Raw genomic sequence first — 21,874 nt, forward strand, 5'->3', positions numbered from 1 at the left:
GCTGGGGTTAGTGAGTTATGGGCATGTTATGTTGGCGATGGAAGCGTGGTGAAATTTGTGGGCTGCTCGGCACAATCCTCACTGATTTGATTTGATGCAAATGTTGCATTTCACCGTATGTTTCAATGTGCATCTGACAAATAAAGCCAATCCTTCTCTTTAATCTATCATGGTAAGGTTGATAGAGATTGAAGATGACCTACCTTACAGCTGCTACATGATGTCTCCCATTGCTTTCACATTGCTTATGTAGTCTGAATGGGTCTCATCAGCTGTGGTTGGCAGCTCACCTCTGATCTGAAATCTCTGAAGGCTTGTGGCTATATCCACTCATGGGGAAGGCTTCAGGAATAATCTGGAGGTGGAGAACCCTAAAGCAGTCCTACGTTGAGTTCAATGCTGACAGGCAACTCCTGCAAAGCTGTAGGTCCCTGCCATTCCTGTGGATTTATTAGCTGTGTGGAGAGGGGCACCATGGGCAACAGCTTGTTCTCCATATACCACCACCCTGGCTTGAGCACTGAACATAGACAGCTAGCGTGCAACATCCCTGACTGACGGAGGACCTCCTCATGTACTCTGCAATTTTGACTCCGAGAAAACCTCTAACTGAAGACATTACAGATCCAGGTGCTATTTCCCCTTCTTTGGAATATAGTGACTGTCTTCACACGATGTATCCTACATATAATTATATAATGTAATCTACAGCGAATGATGAACTTTTAATGATTTTATAGTAATCGGAAATAATCTAATTTTTAATTAACTGAAAGCAACAGTGAAATAAATAAAACTAAATACAGATGCAGCAACTTTAGCAGTGATACACAGCTGAGAAACCTTTGATACAGTGGATTCCAGTTAAGTGGTCCATCAGTTAATTGGGACAGCGACTTCTTTGGGACAACTCTTAAAGAACAAAAACTATTTAAGAAAATTGCTAGAATTCCTTTTGTTTATTTGGGACAGTATGACGCTGAATTGAGACAGGAGGCTGTTGCCAAACAGTTTCTAACTATTGTCAGTTGCATGTACTTGTGTGGCTGTTAGATGCTATACTGTGCTTAGAAAAAAGTTTTTTAATAGTGTCAGTTGTGTATGTTTGTGTTCAAGAAACAGTCATTTTTGTCACTGCTAGTTGGCAAGAAATAAGCAGTAAGACAACTCAGAACTGTTTTGCTTAATTGGGTTCAAGCACTGAGACTCAGAGATACCAAATATGGCCGGAGGGAAAATGAAATGATTTCATTATTTCAACAAGTTAGGAACTATGAAGAATTTGAAGGTATCGACAATCATCTTGAATGTTTTAATGAAAATGAGGATTTGAGGGATGCAATCATCGATAGCATTCTATAAAGGCAGTCTATTATCTGCACTAGGTGTCTTTGCTGATTTTGTTCATTTACAGTCAATCAAAAGAACATGGCAGTGTACAGAAGATGAATTCCTCCATCGATAACTATTGGGAACTAATACATAGTTTTGTGGTACTATTGTAGTATTGGTAATGTTCTAATTTGTTCTGTATTCTATTTAAATACATAATTCATTACTCAGTTTAATGGTGGTTTATCTTTTTTATACCTTTTTAGCGATTTCCATAAAATTTCAGCTGATAGGGGTGGCTGCTTAATTGGGCCAAAATATACTCATCTCAGTGTGTCCCAATGAACATGAATCCACTGTATTCTGCACCAATGGATGAACTAATATTAACGTTTCTTTCTAATGCCTCGGTAAACTCGTTGGAGTTTTGGATGAGAAAGAGGGGTCACAAAAAGTACACAACATTACAAAAATAATGACAACACTGCTCCCACAAAACATCAGCAGAGAGAAAGCAGTTTCACGTTCATGTAGCTCCAGTATTCAATTTCTTTGGATCTCTTTGTTTAAATACAATTATATAATAGATCAACTTGAAGATCATTCAATGGTCTGTAAAATCATTCTTTAAAGACATCTTACACATATAAATTTTAAATGTATTGTCCATTTTTGTTTCATATTAATTTACAAGTCAAAGTGTGAAATGTCAGTTCTCTGTTAATTTCAATAATTCTAAATCTGATCATCTGATTCTTTACTTACTAGCCTCCTGAATAGAGGCAGCAGGGTTAAACTGCACACCCCATGGGTCACTCGTCGAGTAAATCTGTCGGGACAGGTGAGGGAACGTATTACTGTGAGTCAGGCTAAAGGTGAATAGGTTTCTGTCCCTTTCCCCTACAATATGGTTCCCATTTAACATGTTTGACATGAGGCTTTCACTTTCTATTGTTGCTGTTTTGCCGACAAAGATCTGGGAATTTTGAGAATCTCCACTAAAGTGCTTCTCAGTATTGTCCAGTTCCCTTGTGCTTGCCTTTGGAATTCTGTCTTTTTCTTTCGGCAGTATGTTGCTGCCACTTTCGTTGGAGGTTGTGCCTTGAGATGGGCCTCCCTGTGGGTACAGGAGGTTGCTGGAGCGCCAGGCCGCAGGTTTACGGCCCCGGCGCGGCCGCGGCAGGCGACAGCTCAGCCTCTTGATGTGTCTGTGCAGGTGGTCAGAGCGGGTGAAACTCTTGAAGCAGTGGACACATTGGTAAGGACGGACTCCTGTGTGTATCCGCATGTGGTTCTTTAGGTCATAATTATGCACGAATCTGGAACTGCAGTGAATACACGTGTAGGGTCTCTCCCCTGTATGCTTCCGCATGTGAATCTTCAACTTGTCTTGTCTGTAAGCAAAAGAAGTTACATAAGATCACAGAGGAAACAGTAGCACAAATTCGACAATATGTTGAACGTTCAAGACACTTGATTCCTCTCCATAGATGCTGCCTGTCCTGCTGAGTTCCTGCAGCGTTTTGTGTGTATTGTTCTGGATTTCCAACATCTGCCGAATCTCTTGTGTTTATGATCAGTCATGATCTTGCACCTTATTGTCTACCTGCACTGCACTTTCTCTATAGCTGTTACACTTGATTCTGCATTCTGCTCCAATGCACTGTGAGATGATCTGAGCTGAGTTGCACCAACAGTATGCAAGACAAACTTTTCACTGTATCTCAGTACATTAGACAATTATAAACCAATTCATATTCCTGTTTCAATAATCTTTGCAGCCGAATATTTAGACCATAAGACATAGGAGCAGAATTAGGCAAATCAGTCCATCAAGTCTGCTCTATCTATTTATTATCCTTTCCAACCTCATTCTCCTGCCTCCTCTCTGTTACAATTGACACTAGGTTTATGAATACACTTTAATTTTTCATATGTACCCTTGATGCAGTACAATATTTCAAGGCAATTCATAAGAGCGTTTAACATTGGCAGAAGAGACGTAGCTCAATGATCAGAGATTAAGTCTACAAAATTCAAGATTCAGTACTGTTTAATGTCATTTCCAGAGTACAAATGTAAAGAGAATTAATTGTTACTCCAGATCCAGTGCAGCACAAAAAACACAAAAAGATAAAGAACACAATAATAAAAAAAATATCAATACAATAAGATAGCTGATACACACAGATTGATTGTATGTCCATAAAGTGACATTAGGCACAGGAGTGTCTGTACATAAGGTGACTGACAGGAAATGATAAAGTAGTGGTGGTTGGGGATGTGGAGAGGTGAGATAGTAGCTGGAGGTGTTGATCAGCCTTACCGCTTGGGGAAAGACTTACTGCTTGTTTTTGAGTCCGGTGGTCCTGGTGTGGATGCTACATAGCCTCCTCCCTGATGGGAGTGGGACAAACAGGGTGGGTGGAATCCTTCATGACGTTACTGGCCCTTTGCTGGCACCTTTCTGTATGCACAGTATGTTCTTGATGGTGGGTAGGCTAGTGCTGGTGATGCACTGGGCAGTTTTCACTGCCTGCTGGAGAGCCTCCCTGAACATGTGTTATTAATGTGTTATGTCATATCTTATGCTCTTTCATACATGTGTGGTTAGCTTTTGACAAACTGTCCAAGAGCATGTAATCCTTCATGATATTGCTGGCCTTTTTCTGGCACCCTTCTGTATCTACTGTATATCTTGGTGCCAGAGGTGTGTTGGCTGTAACAAGCCAGGCTATAAAGAGCAACAAAATGAGGAAATTCAGGGTGGAGTTGAATCTACATCTCCCATCTCTCACAGTTCATGGCATAGCTACCATTGGTAGGACAACTCAGTCTAGGATGTTCATACAGCTGGACGGAGGCAGATGTCTCAGCAGGTTGCATTGCTGGAAGAAATTACAGCGGTCAGAAAGGAGGAGGCCATGAAGGCATTTTAAAGTAAGCTTGAGAATATTATAACTGAGTAATAACTGAGGTAGTGTTCATAGGTTCATGGACCATTCAGAGATCTGACGGTGGAGGGGAAGAACCTGTTCCTGAAAGACTTAACGTGTGTTCAGGCTCCTCTACCCCCTCCTTGATGGCAGCAACGAGAAGAGGGTATATCCAGGGTGATCGGGGTTATAAATGATTTTCCACCTTTTTGAGGCATCACCTTTTGAAGGTGATGTGGAGTCTGGTGCCCATGAAGACTCCCTCTGCCAAGATGTGCTGTAAGGCCTTTGTCTTTGGACACGTCAGTATACCATCACTCTGCACTGCTTTCCATGGGCCAATTTCACCCAGATATGTAGCCTACCTTTTACTTTCATGGGAACGTGATCCAGGGCTAGCAATCCCAAATGCTGCATGTGAGTTGAATAAAGCAATTCAGCAAAAGAAGAAGGAAGGCAAAATGCTAAAAGAAGCTCAGTGCTCTTCTTCGAATAACACAGTAAGAATCCGAACAGCAACTTGAATCACTCAAGAGATTTGCTCAGCTGACACATATATTTACTGATGCAACTACCTTATTTATTTATATTTATTGTGCTTTTTAAATTATTATTATGTTCTTTATCTTTATTGTGTTTTTTTGTGCTCTATCGGATCCAGAGTAACAATTATCTTATTCTCCTTTACACTTGTGTACTGGAAATTGTATTAAACAATCGTATCTTGAATGTTGACTAGCACAGGACTCCTTTGAAGACAAAAGTTCCTTCGTGCTATACTAACATGCAAAAATAAAGATTAAGGATTAGCAACACACAAAATACTAGAGGAACTCAGCAGGCCAGGCAGCGTCTATTGAAAAGAGTAGAGTCGAAGTTTTGGGCTGAGACCTTTCAGCAGGACTGGAGAAAAAAAGATAAGGAGTAGATTTAAAAAGGGATGGGAGGGGAGAGAGAAACACAAGGTGATGGGTGAAGCCAAGAGGGGGAGGGGTGAAGTAAAGAGCTGGGAAGTTGATATGGTGAAAGAGATACAGGGCTGGAGAGGGGGGAGTGCGATAGGAGAGAACAGAAGTGCATGGAAGAAAGAAAAGGGGGGAGGAACACCAGAGAGAGGTGATGGGCAGGCAAGGGGATAAGTGAGAGAGGGAAAAAGGGATGGGGAATGGTGAAGGGTGCGAGGGTCATTACTGGAAGTTTGAGAAATTGATGTTCATGCCATCAGGTTGGAGGCTACCCAAATGGAATACAAGGTGTTGTTCCTCCAACCTGAGTTGGAGATAGACATATCGGAATGGGAACAAGAAGTGGAATTAACATGGGAGGCAATTGGGAGATCCTGCTTTCTCTGGCGGACGGAGCATTGGTGCTCAGAGAAGTGGTCTCCCAATCTATGTCGGGTCTCACCGATATACAGGAGGCCATACCAGGAAGACTGGACACAGTATATGATCCCAACAGACTCACAGATGAAGTTTCGCCCCACCTGGAAGGATTGTTTGGGGCCCTGAATGGTAGTGAGAGAGGAGGCATAGCACTTGCTCTGCTGGCAAGGATAAATGCCAGGACAGAGATCAATGGGGAAGGATGAATAGACAGGAGAGTAGGGAGCAATCCCTGCGAAAAGCAAAAAGTGGGGGGAGGGAAGGATGTGTTTGGTGGTGATAGTCTGTTGGAGGTGGTGGAAGTTTCGGAGAATTATGTGTTGGATGCAGAGGCTGGCGGGGTGGAGTGCCTTCCAGATACAGCTGTATTTTTACTACAATCAATTGAAACACCTTGACTGCACACAGGTCTCCATTTAACTAATTATATGACTTCTAAAACCAATTGGCTGCACAAGTGATGATTTGGTGTGTCATATTAAAGGGGGGGGGTGAATACTTCTGCACTCAGCTGTTTTGTGTTTTATATTTGTAATTAATTTAAATCACTTTACAGAGATCTGTTTTTACATTGACACGTAAGAGTCTTTTCCTGTTGATCAGTGTCAAAAAATCCAAATTGAATCTACTGTGTTCGATGTTGTAAAACAATAAAACGTGAAAACTTCCAAGGATGGTAGGGGTGAATACATTTTACAGGCACTGTATGTCCCACAGAAGAAGTAGTTCTCAAATGGCAGGGGTAGGCAACTGTGGGTGACAAGGGAAGTTAAGGACTGCATAAAAGCCAAGGAAAGGGCATATAAGGGAGCAAAAGTGAGTGGGAAGTTGGATGCTTGGGAAGCTTTAAAATCCAACAAAAGGCAACTAAAAAGCCATGAGAAGGGAAAGAATGAAATATGAGGGCAATGTAAACAAGAGGGATTCTGCAGATGCTGTAAATTTAAGCAACACGCATCAAAATTGCTGGTGAATGCAGCAGGCCAGGCAGCATCTCTAGGAAGAGGTGCAGTCGACGTTTCAGGTCGAGACCCTTCGTCTCAGCCTGAAACGTCGACTGCACCTCTTCCTAGAGATGCTGCCTGGCCTGCTGAGTTCACCAGCAACTTTGAAATATGAGGGCAAACTAGCCAAACTAGCAGGATACCAAACATTTTTTTCAATTATATAAAGAGTGAAAGGGAAGTGAGAGTTGATATTGCCTCACTGGGAAATGATGCTGGTGAGCTAGTAATGGGGGACAAAGAAATGGCAGATGAAATTAATGAGTACTTTGCATCAGTCTTCACTGTGGAAGGCACTAGCAGTGTGCTAGAGGTCTGTGAGTATCAGGGAGCAGGAGTGAGTAGCTTTAATATTACAAAGGAAAAAGTGCCAGGCAAGCTGAAAGGTCTTAAGGTGGTAAAATCACCTGGGCCAGATGGACTACATCCCAGAGTTCTGAGAGAGGTTGCTGAAGAGGTAACAAATACATCGGTTATGATCTTTCAAGAATCACTTGATTCTGGCGTGGCCCTGGAGGATTGGAAATTGCAAATGACACTCCACTATTCAAGAAGGGAGGAAGGCAAAAGAAAGGAAATTATAGGCCTGTTAGCCTCTCAGTAGTTGGGAGAGTGTTGCAGTCCATGATTAAGGATGAGGTTTTGAGGTACTTGGAGACTAATGATGAAATAAGTCTAAGTCAGCATGGTTCCTGTCAAGAGACTTTTGCCAGACAAATCTGTTCTTCAAGGAAGTAACGAGCAGGATGGACAAAGGGGAGGCAGTGTATATCACTTACTTGGATTTTCAGAAGGCATTTGATAAGGTGCCTCATATGAGGCTGCTAACAAGATAAAATCCTACGGAATGTTACTGGTGTGGATAGAGGAATGGTTGACAGGCAGGATGCAGTGAGGGGGAATAAAGTGGACCTTTTCTGGTTGGCTGCCAGTGACCAGTGGTGTTCCTCAGGGGTTACTATTGGGACCACTACTTTTCACATTGTTTGTCAATGATTTGGATAGTGGAATTAATGGCTTTGTGGCAAAGTTTGCAGACAATACAAAGATAGGTGGAGAGATAGGTAGTGCTGAGGAAACAATGCGATTGCTGCAGGACGTAGTTAATTGGAAGTATGGGCAAAAAAGTGGCAGAAGGAACACAGTGTTGGGGAATGTATGATAATGCATTTTGGTAAAAGGAACAATAGTGTGGACTACTATCTAAATGGGGAGAACATCAGAGGTGCAAAGGAACGGGAGTCCTCGTGCAAGACTCACGGAAGGTTAATTTACAGGTTGAGTCTGTGGTAAAGAAGGCAAATGCAATGTTGGCATTTATTTCAAGGGGAATAAATATAAAAGCAAGGTGATAATGCTGAGGCTTTATAAGACAATGGTCAGGCCACACTTTAGTCAACATTTTTTGGCTCCATATCTCAGAAAGGATGTGTTCTCTTTGGAGAGAGCACAGAGGAAGATCACAAGGATGATTCCAGGAATGAAGGGGTTAACATGAGGAGCATTTGGCAGCTTTGGGCCTGTACTCACTGGAATTTAGAAGAATGTGGGGAGGATCTCATTGCAACCTACCAAATGTTTAAGGTGAATGTGGAGAGGATGTTTCCTATGGTGGGGTATCCACAGCTAGTGGACAGCCTTAAAATTGTGGGGTGACTTTAGGACACAGATAAGGAGGAAGTTTTTAGCCAGAGAGTAGTGAATCTGTGGAATGCTCTGCCTCAGACTGCGGTGGACACCAAGTCTGTGGGTATATTTCAGGTGGAAATTGATAGTTTCCTGATTGGTCAGGGCATCAAAGGATATGGTGAGAAGGTGGGTGTATGGGTTGAACAGGATCTGGGTCAGCATGATGGAATAGACTTGATGGGCTGAATGGCCTATTTCTGCTACTATGTCTTATGATGTTATCTCATAGACTCTGGTACATATAACAAAAGAGTTGGAAAAGTCGATATTAATCATAAGAAGTCAAGACATAGGAGCAGAATCAGGCCAGTCAGACCATCAAGTCTGCTCTGCCATCATGGCTGATTTATTATTCCTCTCAATTCCATTCTCCTGCCTTCTCCTCATAACCTTTGGTGCCCTTACTCATCAAGCACCTATCAATCACCATTTTAAATATACCTGGTCTACCACAGCCATCTATGACAATGAATTCCACAGATTCACCACCCTCGGGATAAGGAAAAGATCTTTTCCATGCCCACTCTGTCCAGGGTTTTCAATAGTCACTAGGTTTCAATGAGATCCCCTCTACCTGATCTATGCCTCTTGTAATTTTGAAACTGGTTCATGAAATTGTCCCACCCCCATGAAGAAGGAGGCTATGTGGCAACCACACCAGGACCACCAGACTCAAAAACAGTTACTTTCCCCATGCAGCAAAGCTGATCAATATCTCCACCCACTAACCCACTAACCTACTAACCCATTCCTAGACTCTCCCACCATGGGAAATAACTTCGCCATATCTAATCTCTTCAGGCCTTTTAACATTTGGAATGTTTCTATGAGATCCCCCCTCATTCTCCTGAACTCCAGGAAATACAGCCCAAGAGCTGCCAGACGTTCCTCATAAGGTAACCCTTTCAGTCCTGGGATCATTCTCTTGAATCTTCTCTGAACCCTCTCCGATTTCAATATATCCTTCCTAAAATAAGGAGCCCAAAACTGCACGCAATACTCCAAGTGTGGTCTCATGAGTGCCTAATAGAGCCTCAACATCACATCGCTGCTCTTATATTCTACACCTCTAGAAATGAATGCCAACATTGCATTTGCCTTCTTCACTACCGACTCAACCTGGAGGTTAACCTTTAGAATATCCTGCACAAGGACTCCCAAGTCTCTTTGCATCTCTGAATTTTGAATTCTCTCCCCATCTAAATAATAGTCTGCCCGTTTATTTCTTCCACCAAAGTGCATGACCATACACTTTCCAACATTGTATTTCATTTGCCACTTCTTTGCCCATTCCCCTAAACTATCTAAGTCACTCTGCAGGCTCTCTGTTTCCTCAACACTACCCGCTCCTCCACCCATATTTGTATCATTGGCAAATTTAGTCACAAATCCATTAATCCTGTAGTCCAAATCATTGATATACATTGTAAAAAGCAGCAGTCCCAACACCGACCCCCGTAGAACTCCACTGGTAACCGGCAGCCTGCCAGGATAGGATCCCTTTATTCCCATTCTCTGTTTTCTGCCGACCAGCCAATGCTCCACCCATGCTAGTAACTTCCCTGTAAATCCAAGGCCTCTTATCTTGTTAAGCAGCCTCATGTGTGGCACCTGGTCAAAGGCCTTCTGAAAATCCAAGTACACCACATCTACTGCATCTCCTTTGTCTACCCCGCTTGTAATTTCCTCAAAAACTGCAGTTGGTGAGTCAGACAGGATTTTCCTTTTAGGAAACCATGCTGGCTTTGGCCTACCTTGTCATGTGCCTCCAGGTACGCCATAATCTCATCCCTAACAATTGATTCCAACAACTTCCCAACCACTGATGTCAGGCTAACAGGTCTATAATTTCCTTTCTGCTGCCTCCCACTCTCCTTAAATAGCAGAGTAACATTTGCAATTTTCCAGCACTCTGGTACAACGCCAGGATCAATCGATTCTTGAAAAATCATTGTTAATGCCTCTGCAATCTCTCTAGCTACTTCCTTCAGAACCCAAGAGTGCACTCCATCAGGTCTAGGAGATTTATCCACCCTCAGACCATTAAGCTTCCTGAGCACCTTCTCAGTCGTAATTTTTACTGCACCTACTTCACTTCCCTGACACTCTTGCACATCCGGTATACTGCAGACGTCTTCCACTGTAAGGACTGATGCAAGATACACATTCAGTTCCTCTGCCATCTATGCTTCTCTCAATACAATATCTCCATCGTCATTTTCTATTGGTCCTATATCTACCCTCGACTCTCTTTTACCCTTTATATACTTAAAATTTTTTAGTATCTTCTTTGATATTAGTCACCAGCTTCCTTTCATAATTCATCTTTTTCTTTCTAACAACCTTCTTAGTTTCCTTCTGCAAGCTTTTAAAAGCTTCCCAATCCTTTACCTTCCCACTAGTTTTGGCTTCCTTGTATGCCCTCTCCTTTGCTTTTACTTGGGCTCTGACTTCACTTGTCAGCCATGGTAGTGTCCTTTATCCATTCAAAAATTTCTTATTTGGAATATATCTATCTTGCACGTCCTTCATTTTTCGCAAAAACTCCAGCCATTGCTGCTCTGCTGTCCTTCCTGCTAGTGTCCCTTTCCAGTCAACTTTGGCCAGTTCCCCTCTCATGCCATAGTAATTTCCTTTATTCCACTGAAATACTGACACATTGGAATTTAGTTTTTCCTTCTCAAATTTCAAAGTGAACTCGATCATATTGTGATCACTGACACCTAAGGGTTCCTTAACCTTAAGCTCTCTTATCGCCTCTGGATCATTGCACAACACCCAACCCAGCAGAGCCAATCCCCTAGTGGGCTTAACAACAAGCTGCTCTAAAAAGCCATCCTTTAGACATTCTACAAATTCTCTTTCTTGAGGTCCAGTACTTGCCTGGTTTTCCCAATCCACTTTCACGTTAAAATCCCCAACGATTATCATGATATTGCCCTTCTCACATGCCTTTTCAATGTCCTGCTGTAATTTGTAATCCACATCCCGGCTGCTGTTTGGAGGCCTGTATACAACTGCCATTAGGGTCCTTTTACCCTTGCCATAGAGACTCTACACCTTCCAATCCTATGTTATCCATTTCTAATGACTTAATGTTATTTCTTATACACAGGGCCACACCACCCCCTCTGCGTACTAACCTATCTTTCTGATTTACCGTATATCCTTGCACGTTCAGCTCCCAACGGCAGCCGTCCTTTAGCCAAGTTTCAGAGATGGCCACAATATCATACTTGCCAATCTATATCTGAATTTCAAGATCGTCCATTTCATTTCTGCGTGCGTATCATTTGTGTTTTCTCGGATTCGAAGTAACAATTATTTTATTCTCCTTTACATTTGTATACTGAAAATGACATTAAACAATATTGAATTTTAACTGTCTGGTAGAAATGGTGTAAATGGACTTTGCCTTTTCTCAGCCCATATCTGAAAGTCCATCTACACTTCTCTGCACCAAATGGAGGGGTGGTTTGGCTTTCGTGCATGTACATTACTTTGATATTGTGAAGGATAAACTCCTGAGGAAAAAGAACTGTGTAGGAACGGAGAAAAAAAGTGAATTAATTCTACATTTGGCAGTGGGAGACAATATTTGGTGGCTTGCCACCAAAACAAATAAAAATAAAACACCAGTTGGACCTTTAGTACAGGCACAGATGGAATGCTTGGCAGCAAGCCTTAAATGCCATGTCGCTGAGTCCAGAAAGGAAACTGCATGTGTGAGGGAAAATTTAAGAAGATCACTTTGCAAAATGTTTTTATTTTGGTAGACCTTGGCAAAGCGTTCCCAACAGAGTGGTACCACAACACTGCAAAGTTGAGTTTGCGCTATGCTGTGTTGGTCTAACTTTGTAATATTCGATGTAAACTTGTCAACAATGACACATTCCTACTTAACATTCGCTTCTAAATGCAGCTGTGTGGATTTAAATACACTTGTTATCAGTGATGTATACTAACTGTGGTGGTGGGGCGGAGATACCTCTATACCAAAGGGGGTGCAAGGCACTCTAACACTCCGCTAGCCTGCAGGTCACCCTTGGGCAAGGTGCAGCACCCCAATCAAAGTCACGTGAAGCTGTGGCAGCAGGTGCTGGATGGTCGTATGAACAGCCGGTGGATATCACAAGTCCTGGTTATGCAACTATTGACAACAGGCATGATAATCTCTGAAGAGCATTGTTAATGACTGGTGTCACCGATCTTGTAAAGTCACTGCCCAGAAGAAGGCAAATGGCAAACCACTTCAGCAGATAAATCTGCCAAGAATAATCATGGTCATGAAATTAATCAGAATCAGGTTTATCACCGGTATGTCATGAAATTTGTTAATGGCAGCAGTACAACAAAACACATGATAAATAAATATAGAGAAAAAAAGAGTTACATGAAGATGATATATATGCCTATTAAATACAAGACACATAAAACACTGGTGGGACTCAGCAGGCCAGGCAGCATCGATTGAAAAAAATACAGTTGACATTTTGGGCTGAAACTCTTTGGCAGGTCAAAGGGTTTGGGCTCAAAACGTTGACTGTAATTTTTTCCATGAATGCTGCCTGACCTGCTGAGATCCTCCAGCTTTTTGTGCGTCTCGCTCAGATTTCCAGCATCTGAGGATTTTCTCCTGTTTGTCTATTAAATAGTTAAGTTAAAATAAGTAGTGCAAAAAAACAGTATTGAGGTAGAGCCAAGGGTTCAAAGTCCATTTAAAAATCGAATGACAGAGGGGAAGAAGCTGTTCCTGAATCACTGACTACGTGCCTTCAGGCTTCTGTACCTCCTTCCCAACCCATCACACCCCACCACACTCAACCAAACTCTATCCCACCCAACCGCACCCCATCCCACTCAAACAAACACTATCCCATCCTACCACACCCCAACCTAACCAACCACACTCCATCCCACCCAACCATCGACCACCCTACCCATCCACATTCCATCTCACCCAACCATCGACCACCCTACCCACCCACACTCCATCTCACCCAACCACAACTGTCAGGGTTGAACTCCATCTGCCACTTCTCAGCCCAATTTTGCATCCTATCAATGTAACCTCTGACAGCCCTCCACACTACCCACAACACCCCCAACCTTTGTGTCATCAGCAAATTTACTAACCCATCCCTCCACTTCCTCATCCAGATCATTTATAAAAATCACAAAGAGTAGGGGTCCCAGAACAGATCCCTGAGGCACACCACTGGTCACTGGTCTCCATGCAGAGTATGACCCGTCTACAACCACACTTTGCCTTGTGTGGACAAGCCAGTTCTGGATCCACAAAGCAATTTCGCCTTGGATCCCATGCCTCCTTACTTTCTCAATAAGCCTTACATGGGGTACCTTATCAAATGCCTTGCTGAAATCCATATACACTGCATCTGCGGCTCTGCCTTCATCAATGTGTTTAGTCATATTCTCAAAAAATTCAAACAGGCTCGTTTGTTGGAGGTCTCCCTGTCTTCCCACATCCACAAGAGGAGCATTCCACTATCCTGCCTGGCATCTCTAAAGTGCTAACTGCGTAGATGTGAAAAAGGGAAAAAAAGCTTTGCTTTGCTTTCTGTCACCGAAGCCTTGAAGAGTTGATGCCTCAAGATCATTTAGACGACAGCAACTGTGATGATGGACACTGTGCTTGCTCCTGTCTTCTTTTAATTTGCTCTTGCTCATCAATCCAAAATATTGATTGGTTGTTGGTTAAAGCTTAACTACATTGCTATGGTCCCCTGTTGCCTCTATATACTCAGGCAGTGGACCTGAGTGAAATCCCCTCGTCTCAAACTGCTGATGTCCGGATTGGCCGCAGGTCAAAGCTCAGATACCCTGCTTTGATCTGCCACTGCTTTTTTCTAATTGGACAGGGACCTGGGTGAAATCCCCTCCTCTCAAACTTCTGATGTTTGGTTGTTATTGTCTTCCTTTATTGACATGCCAGTGTTTCCTCGAGTGGAAGACTTTTCATTCTCCTATAGTTATCAGTTCCTGCTGGTGTCTAGTGAAGCGTCAGATCCTCTGACTGGAATATTTTCAATCCTGATTACACTGAGGCAAGAATGACGAGGTTTTGATCACTGGTGTATCAGAAAATCCCCGAATGAGATTTGCTTTCAAGTTGGAATGAAGGAGGTTGAGAGGTGACTTGATAGAGTCATACAAGATGCATAGATTGTGTGGATAGTCAGAGACCTTTACCAAGGGTGGAAATAGTTAATATGAGGGGGCATCATTTTAAGATGATTGCAGGAAAGTATAGGGAGGATGTCAGCGGGAAGTTCTTTACAACAGGGAGTGGTGGGTGTGTGGTATGTCCTGCCGGGGTGGTGACGGAGGCAGATACATTAGAGAATTTAAGTTCAAAGTTCAAAGTAAATTTATTATGAAAGTACACATATGCCACCATGTTGAACTCCGAGATTAATTTTCTTTTAAGCAACTTCGACAGTCACATGGATGATAGAAAAGAGGAGGGAAAGGTTAGGTTGATCTTAGAGTTGGCTAAAGGTTGGCACATTGTGGGACTAAGGGTCAGTATTGTGCTGTACTGTTCGTTGATTTATGTTCTAAAAAGGAAACAACAGGCTTGTTTCAAACAATCTAAAGCATTGCATATCACACACACAACCTTGGGGTTGAGCGGCAAATTGCTATTCACAAATGCTGCACTGTAAGTTCCAGCATTTTCACTTTTAAATAGGATTGTTTTACAGCTGAGGGTTTCACTGCAGGATTGGTGATGTGAGCATATATGCTGAACTGATAGTTGACCATTATATGTGTAAGTGTTAGCTACTCCTGCAGCAAACCCCTGCTTATTCACGCTAATAACAATCTGATGGTACAATTAACTTCAGACAGAAAACACAAACAGAAGTAGTTGATACAGTTATTCCACTGTGCCGAGAAATCTGCTGACAATCACACTGCACAATTGCCCTCAGCCACCAAACAGTTAAAGCCGACAGGAAAATGCTCTCCAATGATAAGAACAAGAACATTGGGATGGAGAGGGAATTAGGGTCAGAGAGTTATTCAGCAAGGACTGGTGATAACAGTATCAGGCTGAACTCATCGTTTTTATTGCGATACACAAAAGCCTGGAAAATGGACACCATATTGCACCACCCAGGACATGCCCTATTCATCAGGGAGGAGGTACAGGAGCCTGAATTCACACACTCAACACTTTCGGAACAGCTCCTTCCCCTCTGCCATCAGATATCTGAACAGCCCATGATCCCATGAACATCACCTCACTATTTTAGGCCATAAGACCATAGGAGCAGAATTAAGCAATGTGACCCATTCAGTCATGGCTGATTTCTCCCTACCCCATTTTCTTGACTTCTTCCTATAATCTTTCATTCTTTAAAACTCTTGATACATTAATCCTTTCATTCATTCTTGTGAACTTCCTCTGAACGCTCTCTAATACAGTATATATACTGTTTCTGAGATGAGGGGCCCAAAACTGCTCACCAAGTGCAGTCTGACCAATGCCCTCAGTATTACAGTACATCCTTACTTCTATATTCTAGTCCTCTTCAAATAAATGCTAACATTATATTTGCCTTCCTTACCACGGACTTAACCTGCAAGTTAACTTCTAGGGAACCTTGCATGAAGACTCACAAGTCCCTTTGCACCTCTGATTTCTGAATTTTCTCCCCACTTAGAAAATAGCTTACGCCTTTATTCCTTCTACCAAAGTGCATGACTATGCATCTCCCCTACACTGTAATCCATCTGCCACTTTGCCCATCTTCACAATCTATCCAAGTCCTACAGACTCCCTGCTTCCTCAACACTACTTGCCCCTGCACCTATCCCTGAATTATCTGTGAACATGGCCTCAAAGCCATCAATTTGAGCATCCAAACCATTGACATATAACATGGAAAGAAGCGGTCCCGACACCAAATCCTGCGCAAAGCCACCAGACACTGACAGCCAACCAGAAAAGGCCCCCTTTATTCCCACTCTTTGCCTCCTGCCGGTCAGCCAATCTTCTATCCATGCTAGTAATTTGCTCCCTTTGCACTACTTGCTTATTTTTTATATTCCTTGTTGTAACTTGGAGTGATTTTTTTAATGTATTGCACTGTACTGGTGCCACACACAACATAATGAACGCATAAGACCAAACACCAGAAGGATTGAATGGCTTGTCATATGAAGAGCATTTGATGGCTCTGAGCCTGTGTTCACTAGAATTGAGGAGAGTGAGGGATGACGACATTGAAACCTATCGAACGGTGAAAGACCTTGATAAAGTGGATGTGGAAAGGGTGTTTCCTATGATGGGATAGTCTAAGCTGGAGGAGTCAGCCTCAGAATAGAGGGCGTCCTTTTAGAATGGTGACGAGGAGGAATTTCTTTCATTAGAGAGTGTTGAATCTGTGGAATTCTTTGCCACAGACAGCTGTAAAGGCCAAGTCTTTATGTATATTTAAGGCAGAGCTTGATAGATTCTTGATGAGTCAGGGCATGAAGGGATACAGGGAGAAGGCAGGAGATGGGACAGAGAAGGAAATTGAATCAGCCATGATGAAATGACAGAGCAGACCCGATGGGCCAAATGGCCTAATTCAGAATTAAATCAAGTCTGTTCCGCCATACCACCATGGCTGATTACTTATCCCCCTCTACCCCATTCTCTTACCTTCTCGTCACAACCTTTGGCACCCTGACTAAGCAAGAACTTATCAACCTCGACCTTAAATACACCCAGTGATGTGGCCTCCACAGCCATCTGAATATGTTAATGATAATAAACCTGATTCTGATTCACCAAAGGACCGGTGGAATAAATTTTGCACAAACCCTTGACAATCCTTCTCATAGTTTGAGGGACTGATACACAAAACAGCTTTTTACAGCTTGTAATCTTTAAGAGTCCATGGGCTGATTGCTCTCAGTTTGCTCTTGTCAAACTAGGATATGATTCCACAACTACCAGATGCTCCAAACAGTACTGATGTGTATGTCTCAATTGGAATTTATTGGCTGTCTTGGTTTCCCTTAACAGTGACGCTGTCCAGACACCATCAGGGGACAGACAGGAGCCAATCATTTCTGTACGAAACTGGTATCATCATTAAATCAAAGCATGTCAGGGCAGCAGCCTTCCTTCTCCCTGGAAACCAGTACGGGATTTTACAAAAATCATATTATCTTTTGTTTTGCGTGACACTAGCTTTCATTTTTAGATTTATTTAATGAACTAATTATATACTATCAAACTACAATGAAGGGATTTAATCTCTCTTTCAGGGGTCATCAACCTAGGCCCTTGGCCTTTGAGTATCACAACATAATCACCAATTGGTATGTATGATTCCTGTGTGTGTGTGTGTCTGTGTGTGTGCGTGTGTTTGTGTGAGAGTGTGTGTGCATGTGTTTGTGTATGTGTGTGTGTTTGTGTGAGAGTGTGTGTGCATGTGTGTATGTGTGTGTGTGAGTATGTGTGTGTGTTTGTGTGAGAGTGTGTGTGTGTGTATGTGTGTGTGCATGCAAAGTAGCTGGAGTGTGTGGTGACACTTGCGGGCTGCTTCCAGCACATCCTTGGGTTGTGTTGGTTGTTGATGCAAATGATACATGCGATAAATAAACCTGAATATGAACCTGTACATGAATCAGAATCCGAATCACACTGTTACTACAAAATCTGCTCAAACACTTTATTTTCTCAGTAAGGCTGATCAACACCTTCACTCACTAACCCATCCGGGTGCTTCCAGGATGCTGCATCGGCAAGTTTGCGGCGCTGGAAGCTCATAGCAGGAAGAGTTTTCTTCCTTCAACCGTCTGCGTGAGATGATGGGACTTCTGAGAGACTTTGAGACTTTTTTTTACCGTGCCCATGGTCTGTTCTCCTATCAAATTAAGGTATTGCTTGCACTGTTGTAACTATATGTTATAATTATGTGGTTTTTGTCTGTTGTGTTTTAGTCTTGGTTTATCTTGTGTTTCTGTGATATCATTCTGGAAGAACAAATTGTATCATTTCTTAATGCACGCATTACTAAATGACAATAAAAGAGGACTGCGTGTCCTCATAATCTAATCTAATTTAATCTAATCCATCCACACCCCCAACCACCACGAATTTATCATTTCCTGTCAGTTACCTTATGTACAGACACTCCTGTACCTAGTGTCACTTTAAGGACGTAAAATATACCGTCTGGGTAGCCTCCAACTTGATGGCATGAACATTGATTTCTCTAACTTCCGCTAATGCCCCACCTCCCCCTCGTACCCCATCCGTTATTTATTTATACACACATTCTTTTTCTCTCTCTCCTTTTTCTCCCTCTGTCCCTCTCACTATACCTCTTGCCCATCCTCTGGGCTCCCCCCCACCCATCTTTCTCCCTGGGCCTCCTGTCCCATGATCCTCTCATATCCCTTTTGCCAATCACCTGTCCAGCTCTTGGCTCCATCCGTCCCCCTCCTGTCTTCTCCTATCATTTCAGATCTCCCCCTCCCCCTCCCACTTTCAAATCTCTTACCAGCTCTTCCTTCAGTTAGTCCTGATGAAGGGTCTTGGCCCGAAACGTCGACTGTACCTCTTCCTAGAGATGCTGCCTGGCCTGCTGCGTTCACCAGCAATTGTTATGTGTGTTGTTATGTATAAAAGCTATCTTATGTGTTTATATTTATTGTGTTTTTTATTATTATTGTATTATTTACCTTGTGTTTTTTGTATTGTATCAGCTCTGGAGTAACAATTATTTCATTCTCTTTTATACTGGAAATGACATTAAACATTAAACCATCTTGAATTTTGAGCTTTTGGACTTTACCTGTTGCAATTTATTAATTTTAGTGCTTTGCTTTCCCCACCATCCTAATTTTTTTCTGGTATTTTCATACGTGTGAGGTGCTGTCTAGATGTGCAAGTTCTGCTTTAAATGGCTGATGTATTGCACACACATTGCGGCAGCGTCACAGTTAAAATTCCTTTAACTTAGAACTTTGTTCAGTATAAGTACACAATAACGTCTATTCATGTTCGCCCACAAAGAATGAATACGACACTGAGTCACTCTGATGGAATATGGGGAAGTGTAAAGGATTAAATCCAAAGCACACCCTATTTCAACAACAAAGAAGTTCAAATGTTTCTTTTAAATTCAATAATAATTTTCCAAATTAATTCTACAAATCACACACAAATCTTTTCCTAAATCATTTGTATAAGATAGAGACAGAGATAAGGAAGGCAAGTGCAATGTTACCATTTATTTTGAGAGGACGAGAATATAAAAGCAAGGGTGAACTACTGAGGCTTTGTGAGGCAGTGGTCAGACCGCACTTGGAATATAGTGAGCAGTTTTGGGCCCCTCATCTAAAAAAAGACGTGCTGGCATTGGAGAGGGTCCAGAGGAGGTTCACAAGAATGATCCTGGGAATGAAAAGGTTAACGTATATGGAGCGTTTGTTGGTTCTGAGTCTGTACTCACTGGAGTTTAGAAGAATGTGGGGGGCGGGAGCGGGAGGGAATCTCATTGAAATCTATTGAATATTGAAAGGTCTAGATGGAGTGGATGTGGAGAGGATGTTTCCTATAGTGGGAGAGCCTAGGACCAGATGGCACAGGCTCAGAATAGAGGGACGTCCATTTGGAACAGAGATGAGTTGGAATTTCTTTAGCCAGAGGATGGTGAATCTGTAGAGGCCAAGTCATGGGGTATATTTAAAGCGGAGATTGGTAGATTTTTGATTGGTCAGGACATCAAAAGTTACAGGAGAAGGCAGAAGAATGGGGTTAGACAGATAATAAATCAGCCATGATGGAATGGCAGAGCAGACTCAATGGGCCAAATGGCCTAATTCTGCTCTTATGTCTTATGGTCTTATGAAAGGGAAATGCAGATGAAAACAAAAGGCAGGAATGTAAGCAGAGAAATCAAGAGCAAAAAGTGCAAAATAATACTAAGGGTGCTAAAAATGTTTAAAACATCACAGCATGGAGCACTTGTAATAAATGGGATGAACTAAATGTGAAAGTACAGTAGACATAAATGGGTTTAGTGTGGCACATGGCCAAGTGATTAGGGCGTTGAACTAGCGATCTGAAGGTCGTGGGTTCGAGCCTCGGTCGACGCAGCGTGTGTGTCCTTGACCAAGGCACTTAACCACACAATGCTCCAGTCTAGCCAGCTGAGAATGGGTACCGGCAAAAATGCAGGGGATTAACCTCGCGATAGACTGGCATCCTATCCCGGGGGGGGGTGGGGGAGTCTCATACTCCCCGTCGCTTCACGCCATGGAAACCGGTCTGATGGGCCACAAGGCTCGTGACAGACTTTAATCTTTAATAAATGGGTTTAATTGGAATTCAAAAAGGCTAGCCCGCAGGGGAAATAAAGACAGGAAAAGAACATACAAGACTCATTGTCATATCAGTATTAGTATTGGTATTGGAATTGGTTACAATTGACATATGTACCAAGATACAGAGAAAAACTTGTCTTGCAGACTGTTCATGCAGATCAGATCATTACACAGTGCATTGAGACAGAATAAGGTAAAACAATTATAATGCAGAAGAAAGTGTAACAGCTACAGGGAACGTACAGTGCAGGTAAATGATGCAGTGCAAGATTATAGCAAGGTTGATTGTAAGGCCAAGAGTTCATCATATCATACAAGAGGTCCATTCAAAAGTCAGATAACTGAGGGATAGATGCTGTCCTTGATTCTGGTGGTACATACTTTCCGGTTTTTGTATCTTTTATGGAAACTATAGACCAATGATTCTCATATGAGTGGTAGGGAAGTTACTTGAGAGAATTATTAGGGATAGGATTCATGAGAATTTGGAGAACCATGGCCTCAGTAGGGAGAGCTGGCATGGCTTTGGGAGGGACAGACAGTTTCTCACTAACTTGATAGAGTTTTTTGACGAGGTGTAGAAGGTGATTGATGAAGGTAGAGCTGTGGATGTTGTTTACATGGATTTTAGTAAGGCACTTAACAAGGTCCCTTATGCACGGCTCATCCCGAAGATTAAGATGCATGGGATATATGGTGAATTGGCCATTTGGATTCAGAGCTGGCTTGCCCATAGCAGACAGAGGTTAGTGGTTGAAAGGACTTATTCTAGCTGGAGTTGTGGGATTAGTGGTGTTCTGCAGGGATCTTACTGGGACCTCTGCTGTTTGTGATGTATATAAATGACCTGGATGAAAATGTAGGTTCATAAATTTGCAGATGATACCAAGATTGGAGGAGTTGTGGATAGTGTAGAAGACTTGGCAAACAATACAGCAGGATATAGATCAGTTGCAGATTTGGTTTTGGGCAGAGAAATGGAGATGGAGTTCAACCAGACAAATGTAAACTGTTGCACCTTGGTAGGTCAAAGGTAAAGAGACAGTATACTGTCAATGGCAAGACCATTAACAGTGACGATGAGCAGAGGGACCTTGGTGTCCAAGTTCATAGCTCCCTGTTTCTCTCTCAACAGATGTTAACCCACAGAGCAACACAGACCAAAGTG

At 42.5% G+C, this 21,874-nt stretch overlaps 1 protein-coding gene across 3 annotated transcripts in view; it reads right to left on the reverse strand.

The window, feature by feature from the left end:
* Nucleotides 1–751: 751 nt before the first annotated feature.
* LOC140194525 (zinc finger and BTB domain-containing protein 7C) overlaps nucleotides 752–21,874 on the reverse strand; it is a 261,687-nt gene continuing 240,564 nt past the window's right edge. For all 3 annotated transcript variants that reach the window (XM_072251730.1, XM_072251731.1, XM_072251732.1), the window contains exon 4: nucleotides 752–2,726. In XM_072251730.1, coding sequence (XP_072107831.1) covers nucleotides 2,090–2,726 — 637 coding nt within the window. In that variant the 3' untranslated portion in view covers nucleotides 752–2,089. The remainder of the gene's footprint in view (nucleotides 2,727–21,874) is intronic.

Source organism: Mobula birostris, chromosome 3 (genome assembly GCF_030028105.1).
Source record: "Mobula birostris isolate sMobBir1 chromosome 3, sMobBir1.hap1, whole genome shotgun sequence".
NCBI classification, from domain to species: domain Eukaryota; kingdom Metazoa; phylum Chordata; class Chondrichthyes; order Myliobatiformes; family Myliobatidae; genus Mobula; species Mobula birostris.